This window comes from Plectropomus leopardus, chromosome 20 (assembly GCF_026936395.1).
Source record: "Plectropomus leopardus strain MGB_pleo_1.0 chromosome 20, ASM2693639v1, whole genome shotgun sequence".
NCBI classification, from domain to species: domain Eukaryota; kingdom Metazoa; phylum Chordata; class Actinopteri; order Perciformes; family Serranidae; genus Plectropomus; species Plectropomus leopardus.
The window spans coordinates 7,842,013-7,858,998 of NC_142195.1; the positions used below are offsets into that span (position 1 = coordinate 7,842,013).

The 16,986-nt window shown below is 39.2% G+C and overlaps 1 protein-coding gene across 3 annotated transcripts in view; it reads left to right on the forward strand.

Moving 5' to 3' along the window:
• Positions 1-16,986, forward strand: part of lamc3 (laminin, gamma 3) — a 148,247-nt gene that overhangs the window by 12,685 nt on the left and 118,576 nt on the right. For all 3 annotated transcript variants that reach the window (XM_088070929.1, XM_088070930.1, XM_042509210.2), the window contains one exon: positions 6,050-6,354. In XM_088070929.1, the coding sequence (XP_087927055.1) occupies positions 6,050-6,354 (305 nt within the window). The remainder of the gene's footprint in view (positions 1-6,049; positions 6,355-16,986) is intronic.

Consider the following 16,986-nt stretch of genomic DNA (forward strand, 5'->3'; position numbering starts at 1 on the left):
TTTATTTATCTATTTATTATTGATGGGTTTATTTCATACTCTTCTGCTCATATTTATTTGTTGATGTATTTATTTAATAATATTGACAAAATGACATTCCATAACATGTAACCTGCAATAACTGTTCTGGCCACGCGAGGGCAGCGAAAACAAACTGTACACACAAATCTACAGGTGAATTTGATGGCAAAGAAGTTGCTTATTTTACACCCAGCAGGCAGGAAGAACTTTGACTTTGAAATTGTTCATCTGGAGTTTCTGTCAACCTGTCAACTGTAAGTCCGAAATGCACTTTCTTTTCAGCGTTTATTATTACCTCAAGCTCCCAAGAGGAATATGTGGCTCTTTAGGTGTTAGCAGCTAAATGCAACATTGTGTCAACAAGCTAGCATTAGCTAACGTCAGCTAACGGTGTTAGCACGGAAATCAGTGGTTTTTTTGGAGCGTTTAGCCCAAAGTGCCGCCCGTTGTAAATGTGGTGAAAGTGACACAAAACAGTTGAGTTGAAAATGTAAGCTAAAATCAGGGATAAAGATGTTTAAAGACGGTTTGAAGCTGGTAGAGCTGAGGGAAAGTGTTTCCCCCGTTGATGCGTAGCGCCCCCCTCCGTGATTAGGTTTGGAAGGGGCACAGGCGCATGAGGACTACATAAAAAAAATATATAAATATATGTCAAGTTGTCAAATATTTCAAGTCCTAATTGTCCTAATGTAAACCCTATATGGTTATTTTTTTTAAAAATAAAATAAAATAAAAAAGGATTTGGTAAAGATGCTCAGTTGGGGCAGTGGAAGGGTCAGTTATGTAGCTTGTGGCTCAACATTTTTAGGATGCATTGATCAAAGTTGTATTAAAATGACAGTTTGATTAATATAAAATATATCATGAAACAAAATATGTACAATAATATTTCATAAAAACAAGGGAGAGCGGGGTGAAAATATAATAAAATAAATCTGTTAATAATAGTTATATGTAATTTGAAAAATAATTATGTGAGTGCTTTACAAAAGAGTGAGTGCTAAAAGACAATTAAACACACTAAAACCCACTTGGCTTCATAATGAAACCATAAATTGATAAGTGCTAACAATATTCTTGATGACATGACAAAAATGCAATATTTTATTTCAAGTTGCAAGAATACACAATTGCAACAAAATGAGTGTTACAGATTTATATGTCATTATAAATGTAGTTCCCCTTCAAATATTCTGTGAAAACTGTTAAAAAAAATCTCAGTTCTTTCGTTTGTAAGCAACAACAGTAACTTAGAGAGATTTAGATTCTGTACAGAATATAAATATTAAAACAAAATAAAATTGTACAAAAAGTGCACATCTAACAGTTGCCAAATACAAAAAGCACTGTTTTCAATCTATAAATAATACTTATATATTTTAATGACTGAGTTATCTACTTGTCTAGAACTTGGACCTGTATGTGCTGCTGTTTTTCCTGCAATGTGTTGTATATCACAATATGATTTTTTTCTCATCATGACAAAAATGATACTGGCATTATCATAGAAGATATGATATCCCCTACTCCCCGTCCAAAAAATATTAACATGGGGTGACGTCAACTTGACACTCTCTATTCTCTGTGTGTCACCTTTGATGACATGTGCTATATGTACAGTTAGAATCACCGCAATTAAGCCTTCATATATCCTGTGCATTTAGCTGATGGTTGTATTTAGACGTCCAGCAATCAGTCAGGAAAGACGGTTTGTGTTCAAAACTAGAAATTTTCTTGACAAGTCAGATCTCCTCCCTCCTCCTCTGTCGGTGGAGTGGGCGCTCCCCATCAAAAAGCTCTTCTTCAAAGGAACAAGAGACAGGGACAACATGATGACAGAAGTCGAAAATGTCAGCGCTCTGACCGCAGACGAACTGATGCATCACGTGCTCTGAAAACAAGAAGTGCCTCTATCAAATGGAGAATATTGATTTCCAATAGCGAGTAGATGTCTGGCTGGTGTTTTGAGGCTTTGTTGTTTATAATCTCCAGCTAGCTCTTTTCCTGGAGAAAGGCGCCATATTCTGCTGCAGAGGTTTGTTCAGTGTTGTCTGCAGGGTTTGTTATTCTTCAGACAATCCCAACACCCACATGTCTGTCTCCCTCTGTCTAGATTGACCTTTTGCCCCTTTCCTGCACTACTCCCAAGCATGTGTTTTACTCGACCTGATGCTTTGAATTATTCTAGCATTCTTCAAAGATGATTACAACACACCATTTTGATGTAAGTGTCTGAATATCGCTAAAATTTGTATGTGCTGCATCCCTCTGGTCCATATGAAAGCTCTGTGATCCATCTGGGTTGCCGGTGGGGGGTGTCTTCGACATTACTGTTTTCTTTTGCCTCTCCAAACAAAACAAGCTCTCTCTGAAGGGTATACAGGCAAATGCTGGGATGATAAACACAGCAGTAGGATGCAGGGACACATATTGCAGCCAGGTCAGAGTGGGTCTGCGGAAGAGTAGAAAGAAGAGGGGGAGCCGGGCTGCTTCAAGGGGAGTAAACAAAACATAATGAGGAAGACGGGGGAGAAAAAAGAAAACGCCGGGCGATTTACTGGTACGGAATTGGGGTCAGGTTTTTCCCACAAAGACTTGGTGAGATGCACACACATTCCAAGTGATGTCTGCAGCTGGTTCTCATTCAGCGCCATCAAAGGCGAGCAGCATCCTGTTTCGGATGTAAAACAATGATAGAAGTCTGCCACAGTTGGCATGACACTCTAACAGATTACTGCCGCGCATATGAGGCACAATTCTCTGTAAGAGGCGATTCTTTTTTTTTTTCATTTGAAACTTCGAGAAGCAGCATGATTAGAAGATAAATCCACTCATCCGTGTATTTACTGATCAGAAAAAAAAAATCTCAGCCTGGCGTAAATAGATTGTAAATATTGAGTCTACAGCACTTGTGGTGAGTTTAGTCTCAGCCGGTCTCGGTCTAGCGCAGCTGTGTTAAGTTGACACTAATGATTCAGAGCAGGGTCAGACGTTTTATTTCTGCAGTTCCCAGCCTTTACTCTTAAAGTCTATGTCCAAATAGTGCTTTTATTAGTGTGCTTGCGCACAACATGAACAGCTTTGGTCGGATTTGTGGTGACACAAAATTCTGGATCAGCGCTGTAAAGTCACAGCAGACTGTTTTTGTGTGTTTCCAAGCTTGTCCTAATTTTTGGTGCTCAAGGACCTGTTACTCTGTGGACAAAAAAGGAGATTTCTGCTTCAAACTGAGCTGTGCAAACTGTGGAAATAAGGCTCAATCCCAGTTCACCCGTTCCCTCTACCACTTAAGCTTTCTCCCTGCATTTTACACGTTCACGTATAGGGGTAGGGTGTCCCAGTTCTTTTTGGGATAGAGGGACAGAGTGAAGTATTAGGTTTTTTTAGAGGCACACTTTAAACAGTGTTATTAGAAATCATTGGCAATATGGCTCCACAAGCAAAAAAAAAAAAACCCACAGATATGAATTCTTCTTTTGTAAAGATTCAAAGTTACAATAACCATCTTACTGTAATGTTGTTTATATGTATTATGGTAACATAATACATGACAGCTAGCTAATATTACATTGTTAATGTCAAATTTTGTATCAGCAATGCGCATTACATGCACGTAAAATGCATCAGTATTTCTGCAAATTATGAATTTTAAAGCCTTTGTGCATCTCACAAAAGACGATCGCTAACAAGTGGTTAGATGAGACTACAGAGCTTTGTACTACTGAACACACCACTCATTGTGGCGGTGACAAGTCATGCAATTTTTGTGTAGTTTGTTTAAAGCCTAATGTTGGCACTTTACTTCTGAAGATAACGTTTATGCTGCAGAAATCCTAAAATTAGTGTTAATTTGTGAATATTATCTTATATTCTGCAATAATCCAAAAGCTAATGGAAAAATCCCATTTTCAACGAGGGAACCAGGGCAACGCTAACTTCCATGTTGGCTTACAGATAAATATCATCCCTGCCGCACTTTATAGCACACACATGAGAAATCACCACTGCAGAATGTAAACACCTATTTATGTAAACGCCAGTATTGACAATTAAATTAATTAATTGAGTAGATTTCAACTACTATCCCTTGTACAGTAATTCTGTTCCAAGGGGCAAGATGGCAATGAAGAAAATGAAGAATAACAATAAGAAGTGGGCTGGGGCCTCAATGTGCAAATTCTATGTCACACTGTTGTTTATCCATAGATATTTTGTGTTATATGCCTTAATTCTAATAGCTAAAAACCCTCTCTGTTGTGGCCACATAATCTCTAATGATTACATAAAGTTAGCATTCCTGTAAGACGATGGATCACGAATCATTAGGCATTTTGAATAACAACATACAAATATCCTTTGCAATTAGTGTGCATTTCATCACAGGGGATATCCAACAAATGTTTCATCTTCTGCCTCTTTTATGTTTTCGCCTCAGTCCCAGCAGGGCCGAGCTCACCTCACGCAGGGAGTAAATGAAAGCTAAATGATCTTAGGGCTCCTTAAGGAAAGATACCATTAGAGATCGCTGCAGAGACAAGAGACAGAGATGCCTAGATCTGACTTGGCAGGGAAAAAAAGCAACAGATGTCATTATGGCTGTACCAGTGGATGGCATCCTTCTATGAATGCGCAGAGCGACTGAGACTTAGTATCTAATGGTGTAGAAAAAAATCCCCAAGAGTGCAATGAGTAGCCTGTTAAGAGTTTTTACATGTTACTTCTCACTCCAGTCTCAATATGACTTCAGTTTGTGTCTGCCCAGTGAATCCCCTGTAAAGCCGCACACATTTGGCAGATTGTGAGTGTGCGTTCATATTCAGGAAGTATAACTCCACAAGCATCCCTGATATGGCTCCAAGATTGTTGTTTGAAGTGTCCGCAGTGAGTAAACAATGGGCAGAAATGACACCACTCAATCAAAAAGAAGCATTGATTCTCTGTTTGCACTGAGATTAGAGAAGGAGATGTCGATTTCCCACAAAACCAAACAGGAAATCTGATGAAGCAACCATTAATTCAAGCCGCCTGAGTATGCAGTATGCAAAAAAGATACAAAAATGCATTCTTTCCTAACCTTTCCTCTCGTTTAATTAAACTTATACCTGTGAGACTCATCCCTACGCTTATTATGCACTTCCAAAAATTACTTTACAGACATTTCTTCAGTTACAATGCAACACCAATTACAGCGCAACTTAGTCGGCTCTGCCAAATCCCCCAGCACAAACTCAAATGGAAATCTGAGGACGGTATATCTCCTCGTTTGCTGCGGATCTTCTTCCAGATGAGATTGTGCTCTGAAACCTATTTTCTCTTTTTTCACAGATTGAAGTCGAATCGCTGTTTTTTAGGGGGAATACAAATCTTTGAAAAGTCTGACTTCTCTTTCTCTCTGTTTCTCCACATGCCCTCAAATGACTGATGCACCGCTAAAACTTTGCGTAGAATTAATCAGTTAGTCGATGATATGTTTAATTCTATACCATACTCGGCTCCTCATGACACTCATTAGTGTTTTGCATGTTTGACCAATCACTTTTATATTGATTCAATTTGCCGCTTTCGTGTTGCATCTCTAACATTGCATCAAACTACATTTGATTCGACAATACGGGACGATTTCCCTAATGTGATTTTGCACTCATTGGCCCATTCTGATGTTGTAAGGGAGGGAAAAAAAGCCATTTTTGTCTCTTTCCCTTTGACCTATGTTTCACTTCTGGGGCCTATCATGATCTGGATAATGAGAAAATAATCCTGGGTATTCTTCTACTCCTGCAGGAATGACATTCATTTACCCTGCACAGAGGCATGGGAAATTAAGCCTATCCCCCATTGTTTCCCGTCTTTCTATAATGCAATTACGACTCTTTCTTTCCCTCTGCTCCTGGGCCCTAAACTATCACCCCTCAGTATTTGTCTCTTACATAACCGGCCCTGATCTAGCTGTGTAACTACAATGGATCTAGTTCTAACAGTAATTCTTTCAATGATCCCATTCAGAGCTAATCATATCTGTGTTCCACAGGGAAGGCTTTTGAGATAACCTATATACGGTTGAAATTCTACACCAGTCGGCCGGAGAGCTTCGCCATTTACAAGCGCACGGAAGAGGATGGGCCGTGGCTGCCTTACCAGTATTATAGCGCCTCCTGTAAGAAGACCTATGGGAAGGATGCTAAGGGTTTTATCCGCCCAGGAGATGATGAGCGGACGGCTTTATGTACAGATGAGTTCAGTGATATCTCTCCCCTCACTGGAGGAAACGTGGCTTTCTCAACCCTGGAGGGACGGCCCAGTGCGTACAACTTCGACCAAAGTGTGGTGTTGAAGGTAAGAGCACATTTTGTTGTATGCTTTGTATAGAAATTACAGCTCTGATTTTTTACCTTTCATATACTTTGGTTGACATGGCTATTACTGGCTCCACTCAAGTGTTAGAGATGTGTCTACCTTCTCTCCAATATAGTAGAACTAGATGGCTTGCAAGGCTCAAAGTGCCAAAAAATACATTTGTAAAAACTCAACAGAACTTTCTCTTTCCAGGAATCATGACTCATTTGCTTAAGATAATGCATACACCTTGTAGTGATCAGTTTCATGTAGGAGCTGTTTTCTTTCTACCAAACTCTACCTACCAAACATTTCATCCCGCAGAAGGCAGCATGTATTTGCTCATGCACGAGAGGCTTGTGACAGCATGAGATGTAAACATTACTGGCTGAGCTGTAATGTTAGCCAGCTCAGTGATGCATGGTAAGCTTGCAGTAGCTAGCAAGAAAATAGTTCTAACATGAAACTGCTCACAACAAGGTCTCTGGATTCTCTTGTGTAACCAGGTCATGATTTCTGGAAAGAGACATTGCTGTTGAGTTTTCAATTATTGTTATTTTTTAAATAATTTTTTTTTGTGCACTTTTAGCACCACAAGCCAAGTGCCATCGAGTTTCATTATAATGAAGAGAAGGCAGATATCTCTACAGCCGATATCTCCAACACTCATCATGCCAAAACAATCAAGACTGATAACAAGATAAAAATATTTGATGTAGATCAAACATTAAAAACATTAAGCTATTTACTTCTTTTAAAACATTTCAAAACTTTGCTGCCACTCCATAACAGATATTAGATCCTGCTAATGTTGACCTTTTCAATTTTTTTTTCCTGAAAAACTCAGTGTGACAATATGAACATTTTTCTTCCAAAAGACGTCATTATTTAATTGTATATACAAAACGTAGACAGCATGTTGGAACAGTGTTGTGCAACTCATGTTTCTGGGCCACTGCCTTAAGGATACACCTTTACAAAAACAAACGTACCGTGGTTATACACAGATAAATACGCCTACAAGCCTTTTTCAAAGCAGCTGAAGGGAATCTAATGTTATACTTGGCTCTGATTAACATTGATGAAGCTTTGAAAGGGCTGTGCTGAATTAATGGCAGCCTCTTGGGGGAGAACCGGGGAGGGCACAGTAAAGCGTGGCTAAAAATGAGTAAATAAAACCCTTAATGCAGCCACTCCTTTTTCCTCGGCAAGGCTGTGAGTATGCGTGCTTGGGTCTGTCCAAGAATGTGCTCTGCGTGGTTACTTACTTTTCATGTCAGTAATTACTGTGGATCTTTGCTGTCATGTGTAAATTTTTATGTATTTCCGGGTCCGTGCACTGGTTGCACTAACTCATAATCAGCCGCAATATTTATATAGAGTAAAAGTAACCTTGTCAAAACAAGTTAAGTAAGCTGGCTAATTAGAGCAGAGATCTACAGGGCTATCTACTGAAGGAGGGTATATCATGATGATACATACAGTAATAATAATACCTCATTGTCGAGGCAGATGAAACATGTGTATGCATGGCCAGAAATAGTAAATCAGTATATTGTCCAGCTCCTGTGGTAAGTGCGACAGCTGCTGATATTTAATTTTCTCTGGCTCAACCTTAAAAATCAAACTGTGTATTCAGACAGAATACCACGTGAAATTAAGTGGCAGCCCTGTTGCATACAAACACACTTGAAAACAACTCACATGAATGTCATGAGACAAAAAATTCCCTTTGCTTTCTGTCTGAATATATCTTAAAGGGAAACTGGTATTTTCCAACATGGCTTCTATTTTCCCGTATTTTTGTGTGTTAATGACTAATAGGAACAACAATTTTTGAAACTCGTTAAGTATTGAGAGAGAGTGCTGCAGCTGGCAAAAGTGAAACAGACTGCAATCTAACCACTTGGGGCAAGTGCACCCTGTCAATTTATGTCCACTAGAAGTGCTTTTATTTGCTACAGAAATGCTCAGATTGTTGTCGTAAGTGTCTCCATAATGTTGTTGTAATGTAAAAGGACCCGACAGAGAAAAATAACCATTGGAAAATAGGTTAAAAAATACCCCAAGATCTAGAAATTCTGTTTACATACCGTTAATTTAATACATTTATAAGCAAGGGCAATCAATACGTAGATTACATTCAGTTGCATCGTTTTTCGGGGGAAAGAAGTTTTACCCTTGTACTGCACAAACCCTGTGGGGATGTGGTTGGAGACAGGTGTTTGCATCATAAGTCGTGACTGTGATCAGGTTTGGGCAACAAATGCACGTCAGTTTAGGTTAGAGAAGGATCATGGTTTTGCTTAAATATTGATAAAGCAAAAACTTTTTAGTGCTTCAATTCACTGTGACTTTTTTTAATTAATATTTAACCAAGAACATGATCTTTCCCTAACCTTAACTGCATGCTTTGAGTGCTAAATAATAACCATAAAAACATTTAACATGCTTTGCTGCTACATGCAGATATTGTATCGCAAAAACAGATACTGCACTATTTCTTCGACTGTGATGCGTGTTCATTCAATGCATTTCCCCATTATGTTTTAAAAATAACGTAGTTCAATATTTACCGTTGCATGTAAGGAGTTTAAATGTAGAAGTAATTTCTGTTAGACAGAATGCAACTGTAAAAATACATTTAAATAATGTAAATGATCCCAGTAGGAGCAGCCATGGTGAATACAGATCATCCAAAAGTTGTCCTTTTTCAGTTAAAGTCACAGTGCCACATCTGTAAGCAAGATGTGGACATACTGGCCTCCCACTGCCCGAGTGTTCTCACTCTGCATATTGTTTCTTTCCACTGTCTCTTACAGTGCTATTTGCATGTTGCTATTTTTATTCCTTGTCTCCACAACAACAAAAAAACACCATGTGGTGGACATACATCTTTAAAAATAATCTTCAATTATTTCAGGCACGATATTCCGCGGTGATCAGTCGTCAGTCATGGCCCCCCATGTTGTCTAATGATGAAATGTTCCTCCGCCTGACCTTTCTCCTAAAATGTCGTGAGGGAAATAGGTCTGCCAATGCAAGACTACTACCTCTGTAAAGGAAGCTGTCCTCCTCCACATCATTAAATAAGAAGAGTAAGGGTGTCTTTTAGATGATGTGTGGAGGATATGCAGTGTAAGCCTGCATAAGCATAACCTGTTCCCAAAGAAAGAAACCATCTTCCAAAACTTAATAAAGTAACAATGAGGGGATTTTTTCAGAAGATGTGTTGCTCCGCCTGTCAGTATATTTGTAGTTCACTGTATATGACTGTTATAAATCAATTTAAGGATGATTTAGCTATGCTACACCCGAATCCCAAAATTTCTCTCAGCCCACACTTGATGTTTTGAAACTCGACTTGAAACATATGTTTCAAATCTCTGTATGCAACATTCTGTGAAAAAAAAGCTAAAGGAAACTGGAGTCTGAGTCAGAGCAGAGAAATGGTGTTTTTGAATATTTTTATGCCTCCGTGGAAAGCTGTGGCTGGAGGCATAATGTTTTCAGGTTGTCCATCCGTCCACGTGTCTCTTATTTTCGTCAACACGATATCTCAAGAATGCCTTGAGGGAATTTCTTCATAATGGGCACAAATGTCCACTTGGACTCAATGATGAACTGATTGAAAATAGGTCAAAGATCAAGGTCACTGTGACCTTGCATCCCTATCATTCTCGTGAGGGTGATATCACAAGAACACCCTGAGGGAAGTTGACACAAATGTCCACTTGGGCTTAAAAATGAACAGATTTGGTAGTTGAAGCCCAAAGGTCAAGGTCACTCTGAGTGTTACTGCACAAAAGCTGTTTTTAGCGATAACTAATTCATGTGCTTATTATTACAAAATATAGGATAATATGATGAAGTGATGACATTTTATATCTGAGAGGTCTAAGGTCAACTTCAATTTGATATCATAATGTTCTCCAAGAAAACTTTTCTTACCATTATTTAACATCATAACTCAGAAACAGAGGGGGAGACATTTGGTCAGATGCTGAAGTGGTGACACTAATCTTGGATGCCCTCCTTGAAATTGTGCTGATTGTATAAATTTTCTGTGCTGCTGGGCTGATGATGTGTGCGAAGTAAACTGCAAGTGCAACTTGACTTGTTCACGGAGGCATTTAACTGCAAAGAGGTCATTTTAGTGTTTAAATAATTTCCTTTAACCATGTCCATTTAGTCTGTGAATAAAATGCTGTCATAGAGGTTAGATCTAAAATTTAATTGTTATATGATGGATCGTTGCTACTTGATTTTGAATTAATGAACAGAAATACAGAACTAATTCGAATAGTTTGTAGCTGATTAGGATTTATTGTGATGCCATCATTGTTTTATTTGCACTCCTAAACCTTCCAAAGATGTATGATCTCAAAAGCACAACAGGGTGATAGAGCTGACAAGCCCTGAGGGCTACATATGGTATCTCTGCCTGCACACATACCTTTACCCCACCCCCTGCCACCCCAACACACAAATGCTCTCTGTGCCGGATGCTGTCTTCTCGTAAAACCTCCCCTCCCGTCAACCATGGCACTTTGAATGGGTGACATCTCTGCAACCTCCTACAGAGTAGAAAGAGGCAGCTTTCCCCAAGAGTGATCCCATTTCAAACTGGGAAAAGATGGAGGATGGAGAGACAGCAGTGGTGGAGTCACATCAGCTCTCAAGCATACGCTAAGCTGCACTGAGGAGCAGGATAAAGACATTTTCTCCTCATCTCTGCTACGTGGGGTCCCCTTGCGTCAACAATGAGAGAAAATAGAAATGAAATGCACCATTGGATTAGCTGGAGTGTTGCTATGGTTGTGCACATTGTGTGGCAGGCTAGTTTCAGTGTGGCGACATACAGCTGCATGAAAAGAGAATCTGCACACAGAACTGGATTTGGCTGCTGAGCTGCAAGTCCAGAGATTGTCTTATCTGACTTGCTAAGACAACAAAGAAAAGAGAGTGAATAAAAACATAGTTATGTGGCTTAGCAATAGCATCTTAACCCACTGCCAAACAAAAAGACCTTTCTAGAAGTTTCCACAAGCACAAGGATGTTTCCTGCATCATCCTCCGTCTTCCTGCTCAGTTTGTATTACTAATTTTCACTTCCTGCACTTGTACTTCGGCATTGTTTTTGCAAGACAGCAGTTATAAAATGCTTACAAGAAAAGGTATCAGCGTCCTGGTTTTCTAGTTCAGAGATTATTAAACTGTCCTTTTCTGATTAATCCCTTCACACTAGTCTTCTACCACTGTGCTATTTTGGTTTCTCCATCTATCTGTTACATAATTTTGGACTCTGGCAGGCTGGGACAATAGCAAACTGGAGTCTAGGTTTGTAGGACATACTGGATTGTGCCTGCTGTGCTGAAATTTTGTAAAGTGAGTGCTGTGTTTTCGGTTGGAAATACATGCTCCGTGCATGAACAGAGCGAGAAATACATCTTCCCACCATGAAAGGATTATGTGGGATTAAGGAATTAAGGGACTAAGGATTATGCGAAGGAGGCATGGGTAGCATGGGTAGAAACAGGTAGTCGGAGTGTTGACATAGCGTAACAAGAAGAAAGGACATTGTGGTTAGGATGGTGGACACTTGTCTTAATATCTAATGACGTGTGTTTGTCATGGAAGAAAAAGATGAGACAATATATACTGGTAGCTTAATTAAAAAAAAATAAATAAATCAGTTGTCTTTTTTTGTCAGAAAATTTGTCCAAATCTTAACCACACCAGGAGGAACCCTAGGCTGACCTGAAGTTGTCTTTCTTTGTTACGCTCAGTGGTGCCTTCAAAGGGGGGCCAAGGGAGACCATGTCCACCCTGGTACCCCTCACATGGCAAAAATAATTGAAGGCCAACATTACTGTCTTAAAGACGGTGTGGCACTCTCATTTTTAATTGTGAAGTTCATATAATCTTGTGAAACTTGACAACCAATTGCATCCAGTTGTACTGATCATGTGGAATACCTTGTTTGGAGGAGTGTTAAATAAGCCACATTTTGGTGCGGGAACAACTGGCATGGCCATGTTCAAAGGAGTCTCTTAACCTCTTACCTCAAAATATCTAAACAAAAATGTGCTCTGTAGGTACATAGGTGTCTCCCCTAAATCATATCAGAAACCAAAGTTTATCAGCATGCAATTTCCTAACTCTTCCTTTTTGACATAGTTTTCAACTAGCCAATAAACTTCAACAGCATAATTGAATTCCTGAAATTTAGTGATGGCTTTTGCTTTTGTTGTTCCACCCCATGATTTCCAGTGGCTTCATCTGGCCACCCCTATGAAGAATATCTGGGGGCGTCACTGCTTACGCTCAGCTGTTCCACGGGAAAGATTTTCCATTTGTGCTGCAGTCACATAATGTGACTGCTAAGTGAATGTGGTGTATAATTGTATCAACAACACATTTCATTCATCCCATTACATTTTGTACACTGGAAGTTGTAAAACAAGGGGAGGACATTTTTGGTTTTAAGCATTTTGAGCAGTGAGTCATACAGCCTTGTCATGAGGGAAAATCACTTTGTGAGGTGTAGTGTTTTTGTCGCACCTTGTGTGTGACAAGAAAGAATCCAAAAAGCACCCAGTTGTGCGAATATGCTGTTAATGTTCGACACACCAAATTATAAAAGTATTTTAGACACACTAGTGGCCTTGCTCAAGGCCTACCTGTAGGCCTACTCTCTGGCAATCTACAGTTGTATATGTTGAACTGAAACATAATATTTAAACAGAAAAAAACAGAACACCTTTATACCTGTTGAACCTTTGTTAGACTTAAGTGTCTCCAAATTGGGGTTTTCTAAAAGCACTTCCATTACTAGGGGCAGCGCTGTTCCAATAAACACTCTTATGACTCAGTCTATCCAACTGATTTGGCTTTTTACACTTCAGAGGACTCATCCAAAAAGTCTGTTTTATCTTGGAGAGTTTGATTCCCAGGTGTGTCAGTCCACAGTTCCAGCTTGTCCCTGTCTCTGCGTGTCCAGGTCAGCAGCATCGCAGTTCACTCTCTGAATGAGGAACAAGCATCAGCGCTTTTGATTTTGGCATTTGTTCCTCAGGCAACATCTGTGATGATTCCTGTTGTTTTGTGCGTGTGGAACTACTGTGACCAGCTGTATGGAACAGTCTATCAATTAATGCATTAGTTAGTGTGTAAGGGAAAGCTCAATATTATTCAGTCTTCTATTATTGAAACAAATAATTAGATTTTGATGCTCATGTCAGCCGTTAGCTAATTCTGTTCTGTAGGTTGTAACTCTTGGAGACACTACTTGAAACATCATGTAATATTTTTTATCCCAGGTCGGGAGGTAAAATATAGAATACGATTACATAAATTACTACCATTACGTGTTGAAAAAGGTATTTTTCTGTTTTCAGTAATTGAGATCACTATAAAAAATTCATATCAGATTTTAAATATTCAGACATAAAAACTGTTGTTACATAATTATGTAGAAAGAAAAACTATCCCCCTAAGGCCATGCAGGAATTTCTTCAAATTTAGCACAAACATCCACTTGGACTCTAAAATAAACTGATTTGAATTTGGTTGTCGATGCTTGAAGGTTAGGATCACTGTGACCTAACAAAACGTGCTTTTGGCCATAACTCAATAATTTATATAGTAATTATGACACAATTTTACACAAATGTCTAATAGGCTAAAATGCTGAAGTGATGACATTTTATATCCAAAATGTCAAAGGTCAGCTTCACTTGACATCATAATGTTCTGCAAAAACATTTTACTGGCCTTTATTCACCATCATAAGTCAGTAACAGAGTAGAGGACATATGGTCAGAAACTGAATCGGTGACACTAATCTTGGGTGTCCACCTTGAGTTTGTGGTGTTTGGACAGATCCTCTGTGTTCCTGGGGAGAAGATGTGTGCAAAGTATTGATGTTTTCACATGGATGTAAACTGTAACTTCAACTTGACAGGTTCACAGAGGCATAAAACCGCGAGGCAGTAATCTAGTATTTCTAGTCAATCTATGATAAGGGACTTTTTCTCCTTATACATCACGATTTTGAAAAAATCTTGAATAGCCTTTAATTTCAACAGTCAATGTTGTCATTTCTCATTAACCTATTGAACCTTTAGATGTTTTTCTTTCCATGGTGCCGCCATGTAAAGAAGGACATAAGGGGAGGACTGGTTGATCAGCAAGGAGCCCTTAGTCACATTAAAACCTGGCTACTAATGGTGCTGTTGGCTGTATTTCAATATGCTTTGGATGACATCGACCCACTGATTATAAAGCTGCGGGGGATCAATATAAGCCAAGAATACATAGATTGGCTGGAAAATCTCTCTACAGTCCTGCCAAGCCACCCCTCTCCTTCACTCCACCTCTCCCTCTCTGCCTCCCTCTTAAACAACAAGATGAGAAGACCCATAATTGACTGTGATCTGTTCTCCCATTAGAATAAAAGGCGGATCAATTGCACCATTTCTTTCATTAAAACGCTCATTCCCTCTCTACTTTCAGGGTGATGGGACAGAGGGTTGTAGTGAGCAAAGACAAAAACACATCAGCAATCCTGTTTGATGCACAAACAAAGCTGGTGGATTGTAAAAAGAATATTGTTTTCTTTGGAGTGAATGGTCAAATAAGAAGAGATGGTGGGGGCACACTTCATAATGGTAACATACTGGTTCCTTGAGCTACAAATACTAGAAAAAATGAGGAAAACTGGCAACTCAATACTAGAAAAAGGGTTGAGAGCAGTTCTCAAAAATTCCCACAACAATGCTAAATCTTGAATATAAGATGAGAAAAGGAGGGAAGAGGGGACAACAGGGAGGGAGGTACATGCAAGGTCATACTATCTTTTAGTTTTAAACAATTTCTTACACAAATCCAAAATGCTTATTTTCTTATGTAATGTAAATAATGAGATTTCTACATTTATTTCACCAAGTATCTCCCAATATCTTACATATTATATGTATTAAAAACCAACAATAAGACAGTTAAAACAGCAGACAGTCTGTTGATTCGGTGAACTGGTGTCCAGATTTTGGTTTCCATTTGGAAGCCTGTAGGCGAGTTCGTTCCCTTGTAGACCCGTCCAGCTGATTACACATATCGTCACCACAACGCTGCAGGCTGCTCTGGAATGCAGCATTTTTGGCTGCAGGGCTTTCCAGGACAGGTGTCCTCTCCAGAGCTTTTTGCTGCTGACTTTGCACAAGCATTGGGGTCCAGTGGTGAAGTCCACCGGAACAGCTGTGTCAGGTATTGGGGGCAATGTGACATATTGTAGAACAGGAAGCGTGCTTTGCTCATATGGTGCTGCCATGTCCGCAGAAGTGAGGAAATAACAATCAGAGAGCAAGGTAGATTTACTCTGTAGGCGTAGATGGTCACTTCACTGGAGGTGGTTCCATGACAAATGAACCCTATAGGATGTCACATGGAGCTGCAGGCCTGACAAGCTTGTTGTTAAATATGTTTGCTCATATGTTGATAAAGCAGGAGAAAGAAAGAAGATCTTTGTACTTTTGGGGGTCTCTAGAATAGGGGTCGACCGATTATCTGCCTGGCTCCGGGTTGATTTTTGGCATTTTGACGATTATCTGTATCAGCGTTTCATTTTAATGATCACCGATAAAATTGATTCATGAAAAAATGTCCGTATTACACTCAGCCAACAGCAGGGAAGGTAGTCTGCAATCTATACATCTAGTTTCAGCATGGGAGGAACTTTTACTTTGTAAAACGTCAGGGAGCTATTTTTATTTATTTACTTTTTTATTAAAATTTTCGCTGAACTTTATTTTTAAAAAATGTCTTTGATTAAACATTTGCTAAAAGCATTTAAACAATGTTTTGTGGTGGAGTTTGTTATATTCCAAAATGAATGATGAATTTAGACAGAAATATTTTCATTCTTGTTGTAAATGCACATCAGTAACAAAAATCAGTCATTCTCATTAAGTACCAATAATCTATATTGGTTTTGGCCTTGAAAAACCGATATCAGTCGAGCCCTGCTCTAGACACATAAGGACATATATTTATGTTGAAAAGACATGAAAAATGTGATTGCAATTTTGTATAAACATTAATGCTTCCCAGACAATGAATCATGATTACTTTTCTTCCTGTGCCACCAGCTAGGGGTGTGCATATCATATCATCCACGTGATGATACTGGTATAACTTTTAATATGATAAAAAAAATTCATATCGTGATAATGGCAATATTTTGACTTGTTGACATAGCAGCGTCATAACGTTACATACGGCAACAGCTAGTGTGGCTGAAAGCAAAATTGCTACCAGCTTAGTGCAACCTCGGGAGTGTTAAATCAGTGGCCTGGGTATCCTGAATGTTTTATGAACAGCCTGGACTTTTCAGACTCCTTTTGCGCCTTAATGCTCAGGGTAAACTGTCTGTGGCTCCAAGCAGCGGCAGTAGCAAAACCTCTCTCTGTCTCCCTCTCTTCTCTCACCGTGTGCATGCAGGAATCAGTGTCATTAGGTAATTTTGTCTTAAGCCCGTCATAATGTTAATCTGCGTGATGCTCCCAGTACAAAAGTAAACATTATATATATATGAATGTGAGATGCTAGTTGCAACGTTACAGCTAGTGTAAC